At 43.8% G+C, this 23317-nt stretch overlaps 1 protein-coding gene across 1 annotated transcript in view; it reads right to left on the reverse strand.

The window, feature by feature from the left end:
• SUPV3L1 (Suv3 like RNA helicase) overlaps window positions 1-23317 on the reverse strand; it is a 1221766-nt gene that overhangs the window by 408663 nt on the left and 789786 nt on the right. Inside the window, 1 exon segment of the mRNA XM_044056280.1 lies at window positions 15676-15895. Coding sequence (XP_043912215.1) covers window positions 15676-15895 — 220 coding nt within the window.

The following is a 23317-nucleotide window of genomic DNA, read 5'->3' on the forward strand; positions in this document are numbered from 1 at the left end:
TGTTCAAGACTGACAGATCCAGAATGGGTCTCCATGAATTTTGCTTTCTGGGGACTATAAAGAGCCTCGAGTAAAAACCTTGTCCCATCTCTGAAAGTGGAACTAGTTCTATGGCTTTCATAGCCAAAAGAGCTTCCACCTGGTTTAAGGCCTCTGTCCATTGATGTTTTGGAAGATCTGGCCATCCGCTTGGCCTTGGTAGGGTATGAAAATGGAATTTTTAACCTTTTGAAACCACATCCAGAACCCACTTGTCTTGGGTTATATGAGTCCAATTTAGGTGAAAAAGAGAAAGTTTTCCTCCGAGAGGGGCTTCCAGGCAAGAAGTTCCTGCAGCCCAACAGAGGGAGTCATTGAGCGTTTCCTATGAGCTTGCGACCTGTTCTCTCCTCCCCTAGGGGTGGAAGCAGTCCACTGTCTTGGTCTATAAGAGGCTTGTGTTTGAGGCCTTCCTCGGGAGCATCTGTATCTACCCCACTAAGGCCTGTCTGAATTGGGAAAGGACCAATTTTTTGTAGGCCAATTCCTACTAAATCTGGGTGGCTGTACTTGTAAGAAATCTTTAACTGTTTGCATGGATTTTGCCTTGTCCTCCATCTTTTTAGTCACCTCCTCAGCTTTAGATCCAAACAAAACCTTATGCTGAACAGGAGCATCCAATAATTTAGCTTTTACTTGATCTGGCAAATTTTGTTCCTTTAACCATGCATGCCTTCTAATTACTGTGCCAGAGGCAGCAGCCCTACAAGAAGCCTCCAAGGCATCAAATCCACAGTGTAAACCATGCTTCCCAACTTGTTCAGTGGCATGCATTAAGTCATGTAATTCCTTATCATCTGCACAGGTGGAAATGGAAGATAGCTTTTGTTTTAAAACAGACAGGAGAAATTGCTGGTATTTCAGCATATGAAACTGACAGTTTAAAGCCCTAATAGATAAAGTAGCAGAAGTGTACACTTTTTTGCCCCATCTTTCTAAAGATCTGGAATCCTTTTCAGTGGGAATAGGGTTTTTAGCAGAAGTGGCCTCAACTCCCTTAGGACCCTGAGAAATGGTTTCAGGGTCAGCAGTAGGGTTCTTGTATAAAAACTGGTGGGAATCAGAACCCTGTAATATCTGTCAGGCTTAACAGGAGCTGGAGGAAAAGAGACAGGGGTTAAGTTAGCCTCCGAAAAAGCATCATCCACAATATCCAAAACAGGAGGAATAGCCAGGGGTCTATGTTGGGGAAGAAGAAGAAAATCCCTTAGTCTTTTCTTAGATTCCGAATACTCCTGTCCTTCCCAGTGGAAATGTTCCCTCATTTCATGCAAAGTTTCCCCAAAAGAGAAATCCTCAGGGGGAGAAGCTGAAGGAATGGATTCCTCAGCATCAGAATCCTCATAAGGAGGGAAAGAATATTCCTGGTCAGAAGAAGAAACTGAAGAAACAGAAGCCTGATAAGATTAGTCATAATAAACTTCCTGCCTAGGCCTTTTATCTGAAGGGGGATGTGAACCTCTAATCATAGTAAGTAAGTCCTCCGCCATCTTAAGTAACTGTTTCTGTGACTTGGGAGCCGGATCAGAAGAGGCCTGTGTTACAGTCTTTGATTTGGAAGGAGTCTTTGCCTTTGTCTTTGGCTTTGCCTTTATTAGAAGCTGAGTAGGCCTGAAAACCCCTTCGGAAGCCGGTACCTGCACAGCGGCTCCGGACCCATCCGAAGGAGCATTGTCCGAAGGTCCTGCCACAGAAATATTCAAAGGCCTAGTTGGCTCCTCGTGGGAGTCCGTTTCGGCCATCGGTTCCGAAATGGCCGACGACAGGGGCTGCAAAAGCGCCTCACTGGCGGCGAACCTGAAGCTGGCTGTGCTTGTACGATATCGTCTGATTTGGACCTCGGAGGCCTGTCTTTGTCCTTGTGAACTCCGGTAGCTGGAACCGTATCCGACGACATTTTGTAATTAAAACGCCTACCGAAGTAATGAAATGCAAAATCGTACCTTCGTTTAATTGTACGTTGATTGAATCTAGCACAAAACCGACAACTAGCTACATCGTGGTCAGGGCCTAAGCAAGGAATACAGTAAGAATGAAAATCCTTATGAGGTATTTGCTTCCCACATGAAATACAATTATTAACTTTTTCTGACATCGGACTGGAGCAAGAAAAAAGTTTCCCCAACGGGGTACTTAGCTTTGAGTAGGAGAAGAAAGTCTTCAGACTAAAGTTTATTCAGAAAAGATTGTCAGGAGTCAGCCGACCGGCACTTGCGAACTGCTATCACCGCACGGCAAGAAAGACTGGAGAACATGGCGTCGGCTGTCAGCTTTGTACTCCTGGTGCTCTGACGTCAGGGAGCATGGCTGAACAGCCAACGCCGGACCCAGACTTTGGGATTCTGGCCGACCGAGGACTGCCTGCCGGCAGGGGAGAACCCTACAGTCATGACTGCAACAGTGAAACACTATGAACATCCAGTATCATTATATCTATTATTCACTAGGTCATATAAATATGGGGAGATTCCTCAAGATTGAAGATATGTGCTTATTAAACTTGTTTTTAGGGGAAAGGGGAAAGAGGACAAACCCAGAGTCATACAGACCCTCAAGTCTACTTTCATGTTGTGGAAAAATAATGGAGACAATAACACTGGATAAGTTGTCAGAACTGGATAGGTTGGGACTTGAAAAGTACAGTTGTGTACCTGCCATAAATATAGATGTTAGAGTGTATTCACTGTTGCAGTCATTACAACTGGGTTATCCTGCTGGCAGGCTACCCGCAGTCGACCTGAATTCCAAAGTCTAGGTCCGGCGTCGGTTGCTGTCGCCTCTTCCCTGACATCAGTGCGCCAGGGGTATAAAAGATGCAGCAGACGCCATTTTCTTCAGTTTTTCTTGCCCCAGATGTCAGGTGCCCCTAAAATGGTAGGCTAAATTATGCCAATAAGCATGCATGCACAAAAAACAACTTTTCCTTCATCTATAAGCAAATACACCACATAGGTTGTATAGAATAGAGAAGTACAGATAAGTCCCAGCAAAGGAAAAAGGGTATGGTGGGAAGGTAACCTGGACTGCAACAGTGAATACACTCGAACATCTACATTTAAGGTAGTTACACAACTGTACTATGTTCATCGTGTTTCACTGTTGCAGTCATTACAATTGGGTTGAATCCCAAAGCTAAGGTTGGAAGGCTGGTGCTAAGTAGGATTAGGAGAGGCTATCAGGCCCTGCAAAACTGCAGTGGTAAATCCTGCCCTGGATTTAGAGTAGAGAGGTAAATGATAGTGCTTTGTAAAAGTATGCACTGAACTCCAAGTTGCTCTAAGATATCTTTGGTTGGTAGTCCTCTGAGGAAGGCTGCTGAAGTGGTTGCTGCTCTGGTTGAATGTGGCCTGATGCCCTTAGGCAATGATTTTCCATGCTGTGAATAGCAGAAATGAATGCAGTGACCTATCTACTTTGAAATAGTCTGCTTTGAGATAGGCTTTCCTTGTGATCCTGCAGCATATGCCACTAGAAGTTGTTCGGTCTTTCTGAAAGCTTTGGTTCTGTCCAAGTAGAAACGTAGCTGCTTGTGAATGTCCAAGGAATGCAGAATTCTCTCACCCTTATTCTGTGGGTTTGGATAAAAAAGTAGGCAAATTAATTGTTTTGTTAAGGGCCACACTGGACACTACCTTAGGCTTAAATGTAGGGTTTGTGCGCAGAGAAACCCTGTCAGGATGGAAAATGATAAAAGGTTCCACAGCCATAAGTGCCTATAACTCTGAGACTTGTCTAGCAGAGGTTATTGCTAGGAGCAGAGCTGTTTTCCAGGATAGGAATTTAATATCAGCTGCAGAGGCTGGTTCAAACGGAGGCAGTGTGAGTTTTTCCAAGACATAGTTGAGGTCTCATGCAGGTATTGGTGCTCTCCTTGGGGGTCTTATGTTTTTGGCCCCTCTGAGGTGCTTCCTTAGTAATGGATGAGAAAAAATAGATGGTTCTGTATTGTAATGAGCTGAAATGGCAGAGGCATGAATTTTAATTGATGAAAAAGAAAGGCCTTTATCAAGCATCTAAGTATTTCAAAATCTGAGGAATATTTGGAACAATCGTGTCAAAACCTTGTGCCTGGTTCCAAGCACATAATCTCTTCCATTTCTCTGCATAAGATTTTCTGGTGCTAGGCCTCCTGGCCTCCAAAATAACATCCATCTCTGCTTTAGACAGAGATGTGCCTTGACTGGCTACATTATCTGCCATGCTGCCAGGTTTAAGGTACTGAGTTGGCTGTGCAGTATTTGACTATCTTGTTGGGTCAATAAGTGAGGAATTTGAGGTAAAGTCCAGGCTGAGCATTGAGACAAGCTCTTTAGGATTGGGTACCAGTGCTGGCGGGGCCAGTCTGGGGCAATCAGTACCATTTTTGGTTTCTCTTGTCTGACCTTGAGGAGTACCTTGGGGAGGAGAGGCAGAGGAGGAAAAGCATATACTGTTAGGTGTTTCCAGCTGAAAGATAGAGCATCCACTTTCCATGCTTGCTTGTGATAAGTCCTTGTGCAGAATTTCTGTAGTTGGTAGTTGTGAGGAGAGGCAAATAGGTCTATGTCCGGGCATCCCCAGTTCCTTGTTATCATGGTGAAGACTTGTGGATCCAATTTCCACTCGTGGGGATCCAGTAGGTTTCTGCTTAGTTCGTCTGCCAGAGTATTTGTCCTTCCTGGCAGGAATTGTGCTTGCAGATGTACTAGGCAAGTCAATGCTGTGTCCCACAAGTTCATGGCTAGCCTGCAGAGCAGTTAGGAATGTGTGCCTCCCTGCTTGTTTATGTACCTCATAACTGTAGTATTGTCCGTCCTTATCAGTAGTTGTCCTGGATGAAGTAGATCCTTGAAGGCTGTCAGGGCGTTCTGAACAGCTAGCATCTCTTTTTGATTGATATGTAGATGCATTTGACTTGCGGACCATGTGCCCTGAATACATCTTCCTGCCATATGGGCCCCCCCAGGCATAATCTGATGCATCTGTTGTCATTGTCTGCCTGGCTGTGGGTAAGGTGAATGGCTGTCCCGTGTTGTGGTGACAGGCTTTTGCCCACCATTGAAACTCCTGTTGCAGGCAGGGAATGAGGGTAATTATTGTTTCCAGGCTGTGGCAATGTTGAGTAAAAACACTTTTTAGATGCCATTGAAGTTTCCTCATATGCAGTCTTGCATATGGAATTAGCAGAATGCAGGATGCCATGAAGCCCAAAGCCTGCAGAATTTTTCTTGCAGATAACTGGGTCTTTGTTGCCAACATTTTGAAATAAGTACTCAGTTGCCTGTGTTTGTCTGGCGTGAGATAAGCCATCTGGGCAGTTGTATTTAAGCTTGCACCCAGGAATATTATCTCTTGAGAGGGTATGAGTTTTGATTTCTTTTCGTTTACTGTGTACCCTAGACCTGTTAGTAATCTTTTTACAAATGCCAGATGCTGTAGTAGAATGTCCTTGTTCTCTGCTTGAATAAGGCAGTCGTCCAAGTAAGGATATATTTGTATTCCTCTTTGTCTGCAAAAAGCAATCACTGGTGCCAGGCATTTTGTGAAGACCCTGGGTGCAGTAGATGAGCCAAAGGGCAGTGCAGAGAATTGGTAATGCATTGAGCCAGCTATAAATCTGAGGTATCTTCTGCGTGATTGTCTGATTGGGACATGCAGGTATGCCTCTTTTAGGTCTAAAGTCACAAGCCAAGCCCTCTTGCCCAGCATGGGCAGAAGATGCTGCAGAGTTAACATTTTGATGGGATATACAGGAATGTGTTTAGGATAGACAGGTCCAGTATTGGTCTCCAGGCTTTGTACTTTCTGGGCACCAAGAATAGCCTTGAGAAGAATCCTAGTCCCTGCTCTTGCTGTGGTACCAACTGAATAGCTCTCATGTCCATAAGGGATGAAACATGCTTTTATGCCTCTGCCCATTGATTGCGTAGCAGATCTGGCACACCGTTTGGCCTTGGCAAGGTGTGAAAGTGGAACATGTAGCCTTGTGATACGATATTTAGGACCCATTTGTCCTGGGTGACCTTGTGCCACTTTTGTGAAAAAAGTGCTAGTTTTCCCCCCAAAGGGGCTGCCAGAAGATAAGTGCTTTGTGCTGGCAGGGGAAAGTCATTGAGACTGTTTCCTGTATGGCTGTGATTTTTTCCTCTCCGCTTTTGGAGGTAGAAGCACCCCATTGTTTAGGCCTGTATGAGCCTTGGGGCTGTGATCTGCCTCTGAGGCATCTGTATCTGCCTCTTTGTGGCCTGTCTGACACTGGAAAGGACCAATTCTTTGTAGGCCAGTTCCTGCTAAATCTGGGAGGTTGTACCTGCAAGAAATCCTTGACTGTTTGCATAGATTCAGCTTTGTCCTCCATTTTCTTCAACACCTCTTCTGCTTTAACACCAAAGTATCATGCTGTAATGGAGCATCTAATAGTTTTGCTTTGACATGATCAGGCAGATTCTGTTCTTTTAACCAAGCATGCCTCCTAATGACAGAACCCATAACAGCGGCCCTGCAGGAGGCCTCTAGAGAATCAAAACCACATTGCAATGTATGCTTTCCTTCTTGTTCAGCTGCATGCAATAAATCCTGCATTTCTTTATTTTCTGCACATTCTGAATTTGTTAACATTTTCTGTTTAAACAGTGAAGTAAGATATTGCTGATATTTAAGCATATGAAATTGGCGATTTAAAGCTCTTACAGCCAAGGTAGCAGAAGTATAAATCTTTTTCCCCCATCTGTCCAGGGCCCTAAAATCCCTATCAGAGGGGATAGGGTTTTTTTGCAGTGGAAGCCTTGACCCCCTTTGGAACCCTGAGAGATGGTTTCTGGTCAGCAGCAGGGTTTTTATAAAGAAATTTATGTGAATCAGGAACCCTGTAGTATCTGTCTGGCTTTACAGGGGTTGGTAGTAAAGAGTCTGAAGATAGACTGGACTCTGAAAATACATAATCTACAATGTCTAAAACAGGTGGGATTAACAAGGGGCCTGTGCTGAGGTAATAAAAGGAAGTCTCTGAGCCTTTTCTTGGATGATGAGTAATCTTGGCTCTCCCAGTGGAAATGCTCCCTCATAGTATGCAGCGTCTCCCCAAAAGAATAATCCTCAGGAGGAGAGGCTGAAGGGATAGATTCTTCAGCATCAGAATCCAAATAGGGAGGAATGGAATATTTCTGATCGAAGAGGAATCAGAGGAAATGGAAACCTGGTCTGAAGATTCGTATTCTATCTCTTGTCTAGGCCTCTTATCAGGTGGGGGATGGGAACCCCTGATCAAAGTAATTAGGTCTTCGGCCATTTTAAGCATCTGTTTTTTAGGCATGGTGGCCTGTCCAGAAGAATGCTGTACTTGTTTCTTTGTCTTTAGAACTGCTTTAGTCTTTGCCTTTGAAGCTGAAGTAGGTTTCACATATAACTGTGTAGGCCTGAAAACACCCTCAGAAGCAGATGCCTGCTCAGCGGCTCCGAACCCATCTGAGGAAATAGTTTCCGAGTGTCCAATACCTTGAGTTTCCAGTGGCCTAGTCGGCTCCACGTGGGTCTGAGGTAGCAAGCGTCAGGGACTGTGAAAGTGCCTCACTGAGAACCGGCGACAGGCCTAGCAGGAGCCTTGTCGGTTTTGGACCTAGGATGCCTGTCCTTTTCTATTTCTTTGCGCTTTTTATAAACTCCGGTAGTTGGCTGTTCCGACGGCATTATATAATTGAACCTTCTCCAAAGTAATGAAATGCAAAATCGTACCGACGCTTAATAGTGCGTTGGTTAAATCTAGCACAAAACCGACAACTAGCAACGTTGTGATCAGGGCCTAGGCAAGAAATACAGTAAGAGTGAAAATCCTTATGAGGTACTTGCTTCCCACAAGAAATATAATTAACTTTTTCTGACATCGGTCTGGAGCAAGAAAAAAGTTACCCCAATGGGGTACTTAGCTTTAATGAAGACTTCGGAGCTGAAATTCGAATTTGAAAATCTCAGGAGTTGGCCGACCGGCACTTGCGAACTGCTTTTGCTTCGGGCACCGCACGGCAAGAAAGACTGGAGAAAATGGCGTCGGCTGCATCTGTTATACCCCTGGCGCACTGACGTCAGGGAAGAGGCGACAGCAACCAACGCCGGACCTAGACTTTGGAATTCAGGCGGACTGCGGGTAGCCTGCCAGCAGGCTAGCCCAATTGTAATGACTGCAACAGTGAAACACGATGAACATCCATATATCAACATGCATATGTTGAAAACAGATCTATTACCACCTGTAACATGATGTTGTAGAACAATATAATCTTCTTCTTTCGGCTTTTTCCCCGGTTAGGGCTCGCCACAGCAGATCACCTGTCCGCTCAAGATTGGCAGTGAAGTTTTTACGGTGTCAAGTTGCCAGGCCAGCGCCCAAACTTCCACAGAAGGCACAACACGGACGCGCATTCATGCCTAGGGCCAATTTTAGTGTGTCCAATCCACCTACAGCATATCTTTGGGATGTGGGAGGAAACCGGAGGAAACTCACATGACTACAGGGAGGACATGCAGACTCCACACAGAAAGCACCCCAGCCGAGGATCAAACCTTTTGTTGTAAGGCAGCAACACTAACCGCTGCATCACTGCGGCCACCCATTCTATAACAATATACCAACAGCTATGAATGAAAAACTGTGATGTGATGCAATTTATATAGATTTAACTTCAGCATTTGACAGGGTCATACACAACACTGATCAATAAATTAGTACAACTAGGTACTGATGTACTCTTGATAAGATGGACAGCTGCATGGCTTAAAAATAGGACATGGTAAGTATTATACAGCAACTAGAGAGGTAAAATCCATGGTTTCAGTCAGGGTGTCCCACAGGGCGCTGTCCTAGGCCCTTACTTGTTTAGATTGTATCTTTCAGACGTAACTTTTTCATCTGAGGTGTTCTAGAGTCTATATGCAAATGTCCTGAAATTGGGTAAACTGATTACATGTGTTACAGATAAGGCATGTCTGCAAAGTAACTTGACTAAATTGACCATTTATGAAGTATATCGCCGCCTGCAGCTTCCCTTTGTGACGGTGAAAATGGGGGGGGGGGGGGTGAACCAGTTTGGGCAGTATTGCCTCCCACAGCCAAATACAAGCTGGTTGTGGCTTGGGAAGTTCAAACCTTTCTTTTATTGGCGCCGTTTCTGCTGGCGTTAACGTTTCAACTGGTGGCGTTTTGGATGGAGGCAACGGACGAGCAGTACAAAATAAAGGTGACTATCAATAATACAGCTTTGGCTGTAAACAATAGAGACTTTAAAAGCTGGCTGAATACCAGACATGTTTTTGATGCAACCAAATCTGCGGTTGAGTCTGTTGGGGAAGGGGAAAGTTATCATAAGTGTTTAAGTAGACTATCTGACTTACTAACAAAGTTTAAAATGTTATGCATTGACAATGATTATTTAAAGGAGTGCCTTAACAGGGGGATTGTCCCCAAAGGATTAAGGGTATACAAATTTCAAAATAACATCAATACAAGTTCTGACATTTTTGATAAACTAATTTAAGTGTTTAACCAATGTGGTTTGAATGTTGTTAAACTTATTATTAGACAGAATGAGATTACTATGGGCAATTTAAACTTACAGATAGAGAACCTGAATAAACATTTTTGTGTGGAATAAAGCCTTTTTCAAATACACTGTGCTGTCTCTCCACTTGTGTGCCTTTCTTTACCTGATTTTGGCTTTTTTGGGCACACTATCCTTGAAACTGTGGTTATTGGCTTTGGTACAAGGTATGGAGGGTATTGAATCCTCACCTCCACTTCTGGGAGAAAGTAACGACGATGTAGGGGAAACCAGAAGACTTACTGGCCAGCTGTCTCAGCTGGTGGAACTGTTAACTCCTATCAGCCATTCGTTGGCTGATTTGTTATCTGGTGGATCTATCCCGTTAACCAGGAAGGGTTACGAAGTGTATTGCCTCCTGCAGTTTCCCTTTGTGATGGTAATAATGGGGGGGGGGCAACCAATTTGGGCAGTATTGCCTCCCACAGCCAAATACAAGCTGGTCGTGGCTTGGGAAGTTAAAACCTTTCTTTTTCTGGTGCTGTTTCTGCTGGCATTAACGTTTCAACTGGTGGCGTTTTGGATGGAGACAACGAACAAGCAGTACAAAATAAAGGTGACTTTATAAATAATATAGCTTCGGCTGTAAACAATAGAGACTTTAAAAGCTGGCTAAATACCACATATGTTTTTGATGCAACTGAATCTGCGGTTGAGTCTGTTTGGGAAGGGGAAAGTTGTCATAAGTGTTTAAGTAGACTATCTGACTTACTAACAAAGTTTAAAATGTTATGCACTGACAATGATTATTTAAAGGAGTGCCTTAACAGGAGCATTGTCCCCAAGGGGTTAAGTGTATACAAATTTCCAAACAACATCAATACAAGTTCTGACATTTTTGATGAACTAACTGAAGTGTTTAACCGATGTGGTTTGGATGTTGTTAAAATTATTATTAGAATGAGATTACTATGGACAATTTAAACTTACAGATAGAGAATCTGAATAAACATATTTTTGTGTGGAATAAAGCTTTTTTCGAATACATTGTGCTGTCTCTCCACTTGTGTGCCTTTCTTTACTTGATTTTGGCTTTTTTGGACACACTATCCTTGAAACAGTGTTTATATATATATATATATATATATATATATATATATATATATATATATATATATATACACATATATATATTTATATTATATATGTGTGTGGGTGTATGTATATATATATATATATATATATATATATATATATATATATATATATATATATATATGAATATACACACACACAAAAAAACAAAAAAATAATCCTTGTTTTCCCGCCTTTCTCGACTAGTTTAGACCAGTATACAGGCATTGCTGTATTCTGGGCTGTGGTGTAGTTCCTGTGTTGTCCATTACCTTACTTGGATAGAAGGAAGTTTCTTTGCTCACCAGTGGGAGTGGGGAGCCTTGAGCAGCCTACCTGTCCTTGGGGGAAGTGACCTCAGCACAAGAAGCTGTAGTAATTGGTTGTTTGGGACTATTCCTAGCTCTTTTGTAGTTCACTGCTTAAAATCCGCGTTTGCATGGCTTTGTGATGCGTGCACATCTTGCGCCGGTTAAACTTTTTCTGGCTCCGCCAAGTCTGCCCTTCAATTTTCCCTTGGAACTGTTCTACTTGCAATCTAAACAGCCTATACTCTATCTGAAAAGCTCAGCACTTGCTCCTAAAGCATTTTTATACAGGTAAAGCACTCAAACAAAAGAAAGTACTTCATTCACCTAAATTCTGTTGAGTACACATCTCCCTATAGGTCCTTTCTGACTCAGTTACACAGCAATCTTTTTCACTATTTCTAGCATGTCGAAGGGTCAGTTGCTGGCGTCCTCTCCTGTTCAGCTGGTGAATCTGGGAATCTTGAGGCAATGTTACAATTGCCTCATGTACACAGACAACCCTCTCCTCCTCCCAACAAATACAAATGTATGCGAGAGATGCAACTATATAGCCAAACTGGAGGCTGAGCTCTCTCAATTCAGAACTGGCAAGACCAGTCAGGAGGAGAAGGTAACCACGCACACCACATACCCAGTCTCACATAGAACTATCACAACAGCAAACCAAACACATAAACACACAAAAACATACTCGGGCTGATTAAAAATCTACCAAAACAACAGAGGCCTCCAAAGCAGATACCCAAGCAACCACCACCTCAAGACATAGCACATGCAACACATAGTTCACAAAGTCAGTGTGCTAAACAGTCACAGCCCTTAAGGCCAAACAACATGCCAGACACACTTGTAATAGGTGACTCCATAGTCAGACACACTGACGTCCCGCTCACCAGACTGAACAAGGAAAAGGTCACAGTAAGCTGCCTGTCGGGAGCTAGAATCCGCCACATAACACAAGCACTCAGGTCACTCCACAGCAAGTACAAATATGACTCAGTCATTGTACATGCCGGTGTGAACGACCTGAGATGTACCTCCCTGGACTACATGAAAAGAGACATTGAGGAGCTCTCTGATTATGTAGCCCAGGCCGGTATGACCCTGACTCTGAGCAGCATCTTACCCTCACCAAGAATGATGCCACAGTATAAAGACAAAATGATCAGTTTTAACAATTGGCTTAATTACTGGTGTCATTCTAAGGGGATCCAATGTCTGTCTGCTTGGGATGACATGCTTGACAAGCCACGCTGCTTTGCAAGGGATGGCTTGCACCTGTCACCCCTGGGCTTCCGGATATTGGCCAAGGCTCTTGCCACCCCTATAGTGCCTTTTTTAGGCAAGGCTCAAATGACAAACCTACCTCCCTAGAAAACACAAGTGGAAAAAAACTAAGGGTAATGCTGCTCAATGCCAGAAGTCTGAACCTCAAGATGCACGCCCTCGAAGCCCTCGTCAGTATGGAGAACATCGATGTCTGTGCAGTGACTGAAACCTGGTTCAAGGCTCCTGAGAGCACCCCAGCACTATCAGGTTTTACCTCATATCATGCTTTCCGGCCCCAAAACTTGGACCGAACCACAAAAGGAGGGGGAGTATCCATTTTCATCAAAGATACCCACACCTCCAGGTTAGTGGCAACGCACGAAGCATCGGAGACTATCCAGGTGCAACTAACCATAGGCAAAACTGCCTTACAGTTTGTAGCATGCTACAGACCACCCTCTCATACTCAGGAACCCCACACAGCCTTCCTGAAGACACTGGAGAGTATGAATGTCTCTCCAAATACCATCATTTTGGGAGACTTCAACTACCCAAACATAGACTGGGAACATTACTCAAGCCCCAACACCCTAGCCCAAAGGTTCCTAGAATTCATAAACTCAAATGCAATGGAACAACTAGTCACCATTCCCACAAGAGGAGACAATATACTAGACCTGATCATCACAAACATGGGGACAAAATGCTCCACACCAGAAGTATATCCCTCTGGTAAGATCAGACCATAAATTAATCTCACTGGAAATCCACATCCCGCCCCCACCCCCTGCACAAAAGACCACAGTGAAGAACTTCTCAAAAGCAAACTTCACACTTCTTAAGACTGAAGTGGTATCCTTCAAGGCCCCTGGGCCAGTGGAAACCACAACCCACACTGCTGAATCCTTTGCAAATGCCTTCTATGGGCACCTTCAAGAATGCATGGATCATGCAATCCCAAATAAAACCAAGACCCATTCCCCCAAAGGCAGGCGTCCGGTCTGGTGGACCCCAGCCATAAACAAACTTTACAACAGGAGGAGGAAGCTACTACTTGACAGAGCAAAATCCCTAAAAGGGAAGGCGTCTCTGATCAGTACTAACAAAAAACTACGATCACTCATAAAATCATCCAAGGCCAACTTTGAGAGAAAAATGTAAAAGACACAAAAGACAATCACAAGGCCTTCTTTAGCTATGTTAGAAACCTGGGTGGAAACTCCCAGATATGCTCAGAGTTAGTCCAAAATGACACAAAATACACTGAACCCACTGACATTGCCAACATTCTGGCAGACAGGTTCAGTGCAAATTTCTCCTCCCCTCCCCAAAGGAGAAATAACTATCCCAGCAGAGTGTAGCCTCCCTAACATCTCAGATGCCCAGGTGAGAGCCGCCCTCTCTAAAGCTAAAAACACAGCATCAATGGGACCGGATGGTGTCCCGGGCTGTGTGCTACATGAACTCCAAGAGGAACTAAACCCACACATAAGGCTGCTGTTTAATCTTAGCCTTACTACAGGATACGTGCAAAGAGTGGTGTCGGCAACAGTGGTCCCACTTCACAAAGGCGGTGCTTCTACGGACCCTGGAAATTACCGCCCCATAAGTTTGTGAGCCTGGTCTGCAACGCTATGGAGAGGATCATTATGGAACTCATAAACAAAGACATTGGGGACCTACAGACATTGGATCCTACCCAATTTGGCTTTGTCAAGGGCAGATCCTGCCTTTTGAACTTGGTCGACTTTTTTGAAACAGTCACTAAGGCCATTGATGAGGGTAAGGCAGTTCACACAGCCTACCTTGACCTTGCAAAAGCCTTTGACACAATACCCCACTCGGGCATCATAGACAAACTCACCAGCTTAAATGTAAACCCATATGTCACAAGATGGGTTGCAAACTGGCTCAAGGACAGAACCCACAGGGTCAGAGTTGCTGGAGCTATGTCAGACTCTAAACCAGTCACAAGCGGTGTCCCACAGGGCTCAGTCCTGGGACCCCTCTTGTTCGGCATTTATTTTTCCGAGGTACAGGCAAACATAGGAGGATTGTGGCTGACAAAGTTCCAGATGACTGCAAACTGGGCGCCATAATTGATACTCCAGCGGACACAAACATCCTTCAGAGAGGCCTCATAGAAACGGATAATTGGTGCCAGAGCCATGGCCTTAAGCTGAACGCCAAAAAATATATAGTCATACCCTTTGGGAAAAACAAGGTACCGACAAATTACCACATAGGCGGTAATCCATTAAGTCGAAAATGAAATATAGCCCCTTCCCCCACTGCACTGTGACCCTGGAGTGAGATATTAATTAAGGGGGGTGTGGGGGGGCACAACATACATGTTCAGTAAAAACAATTTGCAAAATGTTGGGGGGGGGGGCTGTGCCTTCCCCCTTAATTAATATTCTCACTCCAGAGTTGCACTGCAGTGGGGAAGGGGCTATATTTCATTTTCTACCAAATGAGCTTTCAGTGAAGTGTTCTGCCTGAAATCATTTTCGGCCAAATGAATGGGACCCATATTATATATATATATATATATATATATATATATATATATATATATATATACATACATACATATAAAAACACACATATACAGGGCCCAATTATTTGCTCAAAGTCCCACAAGCATGAACCTTTCAAGACTGAGATGGAAATATTGAAAATCTGGAAGCTGAACAGCATGAACGGTCACTGTGTGTTATTATAGTACAGCGGGGATTGGGTTGTTGCTCCTTTCTCCACTGTAGTGCAATCTCATAGTTTTACTTGTAAGGTTCACACTTATGGGACTTTGAGCTTATGACAGCGACTCATTCACACATACATACACACACATGGCTGCAGTCTACAAGACTGAACACTCTTACAGGTTTGTTTTTCAGTCTTTCAGCTGCTTTGCATGTGAGATCGTTGTACAAGTAGTACAGGAATTGGCTTTTAACATGCTACTGTGCAATCTTGGATTTAGTAATAATTACTTGCGGGCAGGGGTGGGTGACATAGGAGGCTTGCCCTCCTGCAAAAATAAATACATACATAAAAGGAAGGTGTTTTTGATTATTTTGGTCTTTTTAGATTCAATATAAAAAAGAACACTTTTAGCATTTTCACACTGGCTGACTTCCTCAATGAGACAGTCATGCACACACACACACACACTCATTTATATATATATATATATATATATATATATATATATATATATATATATACACACACACACACACACACACACATATACAGACACACACACACACATACAGACACACAAACACTTACAAAAGCATGCATACATACATGTACATAAAATTCTGTGGCAATTATAAATGCACGTATAACATAAAAAAATGTTTTTCTAGTATTAAAATTAAATTAACTGTGATGATCCTTCCTACCTCAATAGGATCAACGGACCTGCCAAGAATGTCCTTGAGCACCGGAAGGTCATCCCTATGCATGGTAGTGACCTCTCCTTCCTTAAACACTGTATTAAAGCGGCCAGCTCTGCCTGCTATCTGTAGAGCCTGGGATGTGGTGATTGTTTCCATCTGTTTTTCTCCTTTCTCATTAATGCTGGGCTTAATCAGGGAATTAAAGATGATTTTCCGTATACTCCTAAAAAGTAAGAAAATGAAAGCGATACCAAAGTGAGTTTCATGCTGACAAAATCAGCTAGAGACATGCACTGATGCAGATAAAACACTGATTGTAAACAGAGCCAAACAACACACACTCCAACATACAACCACACACAATCAATGCAAACAGAAAGTCTTACACATGAGAATAAATATTCTATTTGTTCTCTGGCAGGATGCTGTCCAATACCTTTACTGTGAGATTCAAACAACATTCAATACAAAATGGGCATTTTTCAAGTTTCATCACTGTTACAAAATGGTTGCCTCCTCTATTACCAAGGTTCATGATTTAGTGTCCTCCCTTTCCCCACTGTGGGCACAACACAGTCCTTCCTCAGTAGAGGGTAGGAAGCCACCACTTTGGTTTACCATAATGGTGCAAAATGATGCCCCACTCACTTAAAATCCTTACTGCTGTAAAACACATGCACACAGGAATGAGACATTTTAGCATGCATACTAAATACTAAACAGTCACACATTTTTTATCATCCAATAACAGATAAATCCTTATTGTATCAAATCTGTGAGGGGAACTCTACTCACTGACTCTACAGTTTGGCATTGCTGTATTCCTCTATGATCAGGCTATGTTTCTTGACACTCCCATACCCTGAAGCACTTCTGTCAACCCCCTAGTAGGGGCAAACAGCTGAGATAACAGAAGACAGGAAGGCACATGGCTCAGCAATTATCCTTATACTCAAACACCTAGCATTATGCAGAGTTCCTCACCCAGCTGTACAGACACTGGCAGAAAACAAGAAAGAAAGGAAAGGAGGAGTGTCCTTACAGGGCAGCAAGGAAGAGGTTACAACACTCCTTTCAAATTTGTTTCTGTGAAACTTGCATTGTTTCTAGACCTGAGGACCATCTTGTAGTGCTTGTAAAGTAGAGCAGTCTGATTCAAGGAGGATTCTGCTGCTACCTTGGCAAGAAAATCTGGATTTTTTTTTCCCGAGGGATATCCTTGTGAAACATAACATGGCGGCTGACATATAGGAAAGCCCTGCTGAATCTAGCCTGTTATTGAGCACTAAACCAGTCATCTCACATTAAGAAGGGCTCCCCTGCACCCTTGTGGCAGGGGTCACATCTGTGTCACTGCTAGACAGGGGCACAGTAAACTAATTCTATTACATAAGGGGACCTTCATTGTGTCACTACTAGACAGACACACAGTATTCTAAATTTATTCTGTACATTTTTGTACCATTTCATGGGGTGGCAAAAGCCACATCACTATGGCTAGGCTTACAAATGCCCCAGGGCAGATAGCCTAGTACTAAACTATGAAACTATGAGTAGATTAACTTAGAAGTGTTTAATTTCACCTGTATTTAAGCCTCACATTTGTGTGGGTTTGGACTCAATTAACCACAGCTGCTTTATGTTTGGCATCCTTTGCCAGAGGTCTAGAGTGTTTCTGCTTTAATCTAAGGCAAAAAACAAGAAAATAAGTATATTTTGCGATTCTTCTGCACTTTTTGAACTGTATTTTATCAAATTGCTGCATAATGTTTTTAACTGTTTTACTGTTTGTGACTGCTGCATTCTCTGCACTCCATTTGCACTGTTCTGATACCTAGATAGCAAAGACTAGATTCAAACCTTCTAAATCTAGACTGCTACTGATGAACTTGAACACTAAAACCAGTCACCTTATATTAAGAAGGGCTACCTGCACCCTTGTGCAGAAGAGTTTAGATCCAGCCACGTCTGAGCTGGGGATTGCTAGATGAAGGTTCATTGTGTGCTTTCCTATTGGTAGATTAGCTTAAAGGGTTTTAATTTCACCTATGTTTAAGACTCGCACTTGTGCGTTGCAGCGCACTGTACAACAGGGGTTAGTGGTGCCCTGTACAGATGCAAACACCTTGAAACTCAATTATTCCCTAGACATCTGTCAGTGGAACTCTGTCAAGCTTCTCTACTGCACTATGGGTGCACTGAGCAGCGCTGCCACACTTATCCACAGCCTTCCATAGAACAAGTTCTTTTGTTAATCCTAGCACAAAAACTGGTCAAACTAGCCCACTCCCTTTCCTAATAGTACATATAGTAAAAGCCTGCTATAATGGATGACCAGTTTCCTATCATTTCACTGGCCAGCCTGATTGACATGGGCATCGTAAGGCAATGTACTAACTGCCTCATGTATACAGACAACCACTTATACCGAAAACAAATACCATGTGTGAGAGATGTAATTACACTATGAAATTGGAATCTATTCTCTTACGTAACGGCAAACCAGACATCAAACTCTTTATCAGCACACACACTTCACCTCACACACAAAATGAGGTCACATCATATAAACTCACATATGCAGAGGCTCACTAGAAGCCTACTACAAGATCACAGACCTACCAAACATAAGCCACTTGCACACACTCCTATGCAAATAAAATACATTACACAACACATACAAAGTCTCAGCAAATAAGCCCATAACGCACAACACCTCAAAGCCCAATGTCCTTGCCATAGGCAACTCCATATTGAGACACACATGTCCCCCTCACCAGGCTGCACAAGGACAGGGTCATGGTCAGCTGCCTGTTAGGTGCCAGGATCTGTCAAATCACACATGCACTCAAGTCACTCAAGTACTGTTATGACTCTCTTATAGTCCATGTTGGGGTGAATGACTTGAGACATACCTCTTTGGACTATATGAAGACAGACATGACTGAACTCTCACACTGTGTGCCCAAGTCAGGTACGACCCTAGCCCTAAGCAGCATTCTACCTTCACTCAGGGTTATGCCACAATTTAAACAAAAAAATGTTTGACTTCCACAATTGGCTTAGCTTGTGAAGTCAGTCCAGGGGGATCCAAAATCTGTCAACCTTGGAAGATATGGTCGACAGGCCACACTGCTTTGCCAGAGATGGTCTGTCTGTACCTTCTCCTGTAGGCTTTCTGATACTGGCAAAAGCGCTTCCCTCCCCCATAGTACCTTTTTTAGGCAATGTCAAAACAAAATTTCCCACATAAAATTCACTCAAGACAAACTCAAGTTGCTGCTGCAAGACTCTAAACATGAAACTGCACTCTATGGGAGCACTCAGGTTGAAAGATGCTGACATCTGTGCAGTCACTAAGACATGGTTCAAGGCCATGGAGAGCACCCCAGACGTGCAAGGCTACAATACATTCCACATGTTCAGACCTCAAAATGAGCATGAAAGAACCAAAGGTAGAGGTGTATCCATCTTCATTAAATGCAAAGTACACCTCGAGGCTGGTCAAACTGTGCGACTCTCTCAAACTACTCCATGTCCAATTAACTATATTGCTAGCTACAGGTCCCCCACCATGAACCAAGAAACCCACACTACCTACTCTAGATTTAATGGAGTTCACTTGTCATACAGCCCAACACTTTAGTCATGGCAAATTTCAACCATCCTTCTATCAACTGGGTGACACACATGAGCATGAACATGCTCACCCAGAAGTCCCTGGACTTTGTAAATACAAATGCTCTTAACAGATAGTCTGCACACCCAGAAGGGGTTCAAATGTCCTAGACATAGTACTCACCAACGTGGGGGGGAGAGGGGGGGTCACTGCACTCCACCTTGTGTGATGCCCTCCCTGGTAAATGTCAGACCATATATCAGTCTTGTTAGAACTACTGAACCTGTCACCACCACCACAGGAGCAAAAAAACTAAAAAAAATTTCCAAAGCAAACTACAGCTTACTATGCGATAGTATAAAAAGTTTTATACCCCCTGTAATCACAGACAACAATGACTCCTATGTACAGTTGTACACAAATGCCCTATATAAACACTTAAGCAAATGCACCTGACCTGGTCACAAACAGACTCAGCTGTACCTGACCAGACTAAAAGCAGGTCCTCCCAAAAAAACAAGCCACCCTGGTGGGCCTAAAGTATAAACAGGTTATATAACAAAAGGAAGAAACTGATGTCTAAAAAAGAAGGAACTGACTCAGCAAAGGAAGAATTTCCTCCACAGCTAGAACAAGCATATCAGAAATCTTGTTAAGTCCTCGAAAGCTAATTACGAAGATGAAATAACACTGTTAGCTAAAGACAATCATAAGGCATTCTTTAACTGTGTCAGAAATCTAAAAGGGAATGCTCAGCTATGTGCCGAACTGGTAGTAGATGGTACCACTCATACTGTATCAGAGAAAACTGCCAACCTGCTAGCTGGCAGATTTGGAGCAAACTTCACCCCTTTCCCCACCAGCCATACCAGACTCCAGTCCTCTGCCCAGTATTTCCAGAGATCAGGTCATACTAGTGTTCTCTCCAAGGTGGGAAACACGGCCTCAGTGGGACCAGATAACATCCCAGGTTATTTATTAAAGCAATCTAAAATAGGTCCTAGCGGACCCACTTGACGTTCTCTTTAACCATAGCCTGAGATCTGACTTTGTTCCAGCAGAGTGGTGAATAGCAACAGTAATCCTCTTGCACAAAGGGGGGAGGGGGGCATCGACCGACCTTGGGAACTACTGACTCATAAGTCTAACCAGCCGCATTTGCAAGGCCATGGAAAGAATCATCATGGACCTTATCAACATGAACATAGACAACCTTCAAACTCTAGGTCCAATCCAGTTTGGCTTTGTTAAGGATAGATCATGCTTATCAAACCTAGTAGACTTCTTTGAGAAAGTCACCAAAGCCCTGGATGAAGAAAGGTAAGACATACTGCCTATCTTGACCTAGCCAAGGCTTTTGACAGAATCCACCACTCAGGTATCATTGATGCACTCTCCCATCTGAGGATTAACCCTTCTAACCCAACACTAGATGGGTAGCCAACTGGCTCACCGACAGAACACATACTGTCAAAGTTGGTGACTCCACCTCTACCAGTAGACCTGTCACCAGTGGTGTAGCACAAGAATCAGTGTTGGACCCTTTACTGTTTGGAATCGATTTCTCAGAAGTCCAGGATAAAGTAGATAGCCTTTCTTTTACCAAGTTCACTGATGACTCCAACACCTACATAGGTGTAATAACAGAGTGCCCCAATGATGTTAACATACTACAGCATGGGTTAAAACAGACAAATGACTAAACACAAAAGAGTGCATCATTATCCTCTTTGGTAAAGTGGAATCCCCTTCTAATTACAAAACTGACAGCACCCCCAAGTTCAAACCCAGTGGTCCGAGATCTGGGAATACAAGTAGATAGGAATCTGAACCTCGACTACAAGTTTCCACAGTGGTAAGGAAAGCCTTCTATATTACGCATCTCATAAGTCAGGGCATTGCATCCAGGCCTAAGGATGGTATAACTCCACTGTACTTGACCCTCATCAGACCATTAGCAGAGTACAATGCTTTCTTTGGCATGTACCTCACCAGATACCTGTGGCAACTGGGGAAACCACAAAGGTTTCTCAACAAGAAAATACAGGGCCTCCAAACCATGACTTATGTGGACAGACTGAAAGCCTGTCATTGTACTCTGTATCATATAGACTGCTGAGATGTGACTTGCGCCTGGCCTACAGGGCAGTCTCTTGCGCCTGGCCTACAGGGCAGTCTCTTGCGCCTGGCCTACAGGGCAGTCTCTTGCGCCTGGCCTACAGGGCAGTCTCCTGCGCCTGGCCTACAGGGCAGTCTCCTGCGCCTGGCCTACAGGGCAGTCTCCTGCGCCTGGCCTACAGGGCAGTCTCCTGCGCCTGGCCTACAGGGCAGTCTCCTGCGCCTGGCCTACAGGGCAGTCTCCTGTGCCTGGCCTACAGGGCAGTCTCCTGTGCCTGGCCTACAGGGCAGTCTCCTGTGCCTGGCCTACAGGGCAGTCTCCTGTGCCTGGCCTACAGGGCAGTCTCCTGTGCCTGGCCTACAGGGCAGTCTCCTGTGCCTGGCCTACAGGGCAGTCTCCTGTGCCTGGCCTACAGGGCAGTCTCCTGTGCCTGGCCTACAGGGCAGTCTCTTGTGCCTGGCCTACAGGGCAGTCTCTTGTGCCTGGCCTACAGGGCAGTCTCTGACTCTGATCTGATGAATATGCTGCACATCTGCAAGTTAAATGACACAACAGTCACTCACTCTAGGGATCTTGACCTGGCCTGTGACATTAACAGATCATACTCGGTAGAGAGGTACATCTCCCAGAGATTGCCGCTACACTTCAATTCATAGGTTCATAGGTTGGGGTACTAGGCTATCGGCCCTAGGGCCTATACAAGCCTAGCCATAACAATTCCCCGGCTATTTCTTCCCACATTTACTTCCCTGGACCCCTGTCTAGCAGAGCGACTGACGTGATCCCTGGGGTGAATTTCCTTTCTCCCATACAGACATCAAGGTTCCTTTTGAAGAGGGCCAAATAGGTGCTCTGCTTGACATGTATGGGCAGTCTATTCCAGATTCTGGGGAGTCTCTGGGTCAGGAACGTATCTCTCCAGCATGTTTTGTTTGTGATGACAAGGTTCAGATCCCTGGAGCGTGTGGCTCTGAGGGATTGGGATTTCTTTAAGTGTAGCATGTCCAACAGCTCTGGGTTTGACATGGCTTTGTATGTTAAGCAGAGATCGCCTCGGAGTAGACTATATGCGACAGAGTATAGCTGGAGTTTTTTAAGGCGGTCAGCATAGGGCATCTACTTTAGGCCTGTGATTCTTTTAGTGAGGTATTTCTCCGGCCTTTCCAGTTGTTGCAGATGTCTTGAGAGGTACATACTAAATGGGGCATTGTATTCTATAATGGGTCTAATGAGGGATGAATACAGTGGTACAATGACCTTTTTTTCTGGATGAAAAGCCCTTAGTGATGAGGTGTGCCACATAGAAGGATTTCCTGACTGTTGTGGCGATGTGGTTCAATTAAAGCAGAGCTCCTCACTGACCCTATTCCAGCATAACCTAGAAAAATGGAGTGGAAACCACAGATTCACCCCAGTGGTGACACCCATATCCCTCATAGACAGAGGCAACCGGCAACTCGGGATTAACATGGCTAGGCTTGTAAGGGCCAAGGCGCACATTTTTAAAATCCTCCATGCAAAAAAAAATGAGTAAAAAGGTCACACAGGAAAACCAATTGGTTAAAAAACACAAAAAGAAAAATCTAGCAAAGCTAGACTTTCCACTGTATGATACTTTAAACCTATTGTATCAGAAGCAACATGGGATATATGCAAATTACCCTTTAAGGATATCAGGTGTTTCAGCTAAATAGCAATTCTGAATGTGCAAGACTTTTTCTTTTAAGTCTATTTATGGACAACTGCAGGCCAATAAAGCCAAACCCCTCTAGCTATGGACATGCATGTTTCTGCCTTCTTATAAATAAGTAAAGGAAAAAGTCTTGGACATTCAGAATTGCCATTTAGCTGAAACACCGGCTATCCTTAAAGGGTAATTTGCATATATTCCATGTTGCCTCTGATAA

This window comes from Protopterus annectens, chromosome 14.part0 (assembly GCF_019279795.1).
Source record: "Protopterus annectens isolate FY-2018-M chromosome 14.part0, PAN1.0, whole genome shotgun sequence".
Taxonomy (NCBI): domain Eukaryota; kingdom Metazoa; phylum Chordata; order Ceratodontiformes; family Protopteridae; genus Protopterus; species Protopterus annectens.